Source organism: Belonocnema kinseyi, chromosome 8, assembly GCF_010883055.1.
Source record: "Belonocnema kinseyi isolate 2016_QV_RU_SX_M_011 chromosome 8, B_treatae_v1, whole genome shotgun sequence".
Classification (NCBI taxonomy): Eukaryota; Metazoa; Arthropoda; class Insecta; order Hymenoptera; family Cynipidae; genus Belonocnema; species Belonocnema kinseyi.
The window spans coordinates 4464779-4466490 of NC_046664.1; the positions used below are offsets into that span (position 1 = coordinate 4464779).

General features: G+C 20.3%; 1 protein-coding gene across 1 annotated transcript in view; it reads right to left on the reverse strand.

The window, feature by feature from the left end:
- Nucleotides 1-571: 571 nt before the first annotated feature.
- The window catches only part of LOC117178357 (replication factor C subunit 2-like), a 52217-nt gene continuing 51076 nt past the window's right edge, over nt 572-1712 (reverse strand). Inside the window, exon 8 of the mRNA XM_033369786.1 lies at nt 572-673. Coding sequence (XP_033225677.1) covers nt 572-673 — 102 coding nt within the window. The remainder of the gene's footprint in view (nt 674-1712) is intronic.

The window sequence follows — 1712 nt, forward strand, 5'->3', positions numbered from 1 at the left end:
TTTAAAGGGCTTAAAAATTCCTTGGAATTTTTAAAAATTGCCTAAAATATTTTTAATCCTTTCGAATCCCTTCAAATTATTTAAATCAATTTAAAAAATTTCAGAATCTTTCAGAATCTTTCTGTATAAAAATCCTAGAAATTCCTTGGAATTTTCATTTTTTAAATACTCAAAAATCTTTGAAATCATTTAAAATCCCTGAAAAAAAAAACTATAAAAGTTTTTTTTTTTTAATACTTTGAAATATATCTCAGTAAAAACACTAACTTCATCTTAAATTTATAAAATTAAAAAATTAGAAAATTGACTAAAAAAATGATTAAAGAAAAAAAGGGGCTTGGACTGTTTCCTATGAAAAATTCCCTGAATATTACTTTTTTTTTTAAATAATAATATTTAGTATTTACCAGTAATTTTTTCGATTTTCCGAAATTCCAATTTTGTAAGTGGCAGGCCTAAAATCTAAAAAAATTGAATTAAAACATTTATATCTAAAAGTATGAATGCTTTTATTTAAATATGGTAAATTTTATACACTAATAAAAATAAAATATGTTTTTAGTTTAAAACTTTAAGTTTTTAGAGCCCTACGACACAAATGAGCTAAAAGGCTATTCATCTGCAAAAGACTGCTCGTACCATCCACAATTCCCAGGTGCGTTTCACCAATTTCCTAAAATAAAAAATCGTTTATAAAACTTTTTGAAAATTCAACTCTTTTTCTGAAAATTCTTTTTTTTTGTTACTGAAAATTCAAAAATGCAACCGAAATTTGTATTCCCTCGAAGTCAAAAGTTTCATTTTTTTTTTAAATTTACTTTTATTTTGTAAAATCAAACTGTTTTTTATTTTAAATAAACAAATTTCAAACCAAAAAATAGAATAATTGTATTTTCATTTTAAAACATAAAATTTAAACTAAAAATAAAACCGAATTTTATATAAAACAATTAAATTTTGAAGAAAAAAAAAAGTTTAAATAATTTGAAAGAATTCAAAAGGATTTTAAATATTTTGGTGTATTTTTTTTTTAATTACAAGAAATTTTCTATAGATTTGCCAGCTTTAAGGGATTTCCATGGATTTTAAATTTTTTCTGGTATTTTAATTTTCTTTCTTGAAAATACATAATTTCTAAAACTTAGATTTTTATCAGAAAATTGGATTTTTCTATTTTTGGTTATATATTGATATTTTTTATTTAAAAATTAAACTATATGTTAAAAAAAGTATGTACATTGTGGAAAATTGGTCTTTTTTGTAGAAAATTCATCATGTTGGTTGAAAATTAATTTCTTTAATTAAAAATTAAACTTTTCCAGTTTGAGGTAAAAATTTTTAGGTTGAAAATTTGACCATTTCTTTGAAAATGCGTTTTTAGTTAAAAAAATAATTTCATCAACTGAAAATCTAGTTAAATATTCCTTTATATTATTTGAAAATTTCTCTGTTTGCTTGAAAATTAATTTTTTTTTCAGTAAATTTTTTATTAAATATTAGGTTCCAAATTGATCTTTTTTATTTTAAAATTCATGTATTTTGTTGAAAATTTATCTTTTTTTTTGGTAGAGAAAAGTTGTTTTTTCTGTTTGTTAAAATACAAATCTTTTGAATGAAAATTATTCTTTTTACGAGAGGATTAAAATATTTGGTTAAAAACTACTTTTTTGTAAAATCAAAATCAAAATTTCAAACCAAAAATAGAATAGTAA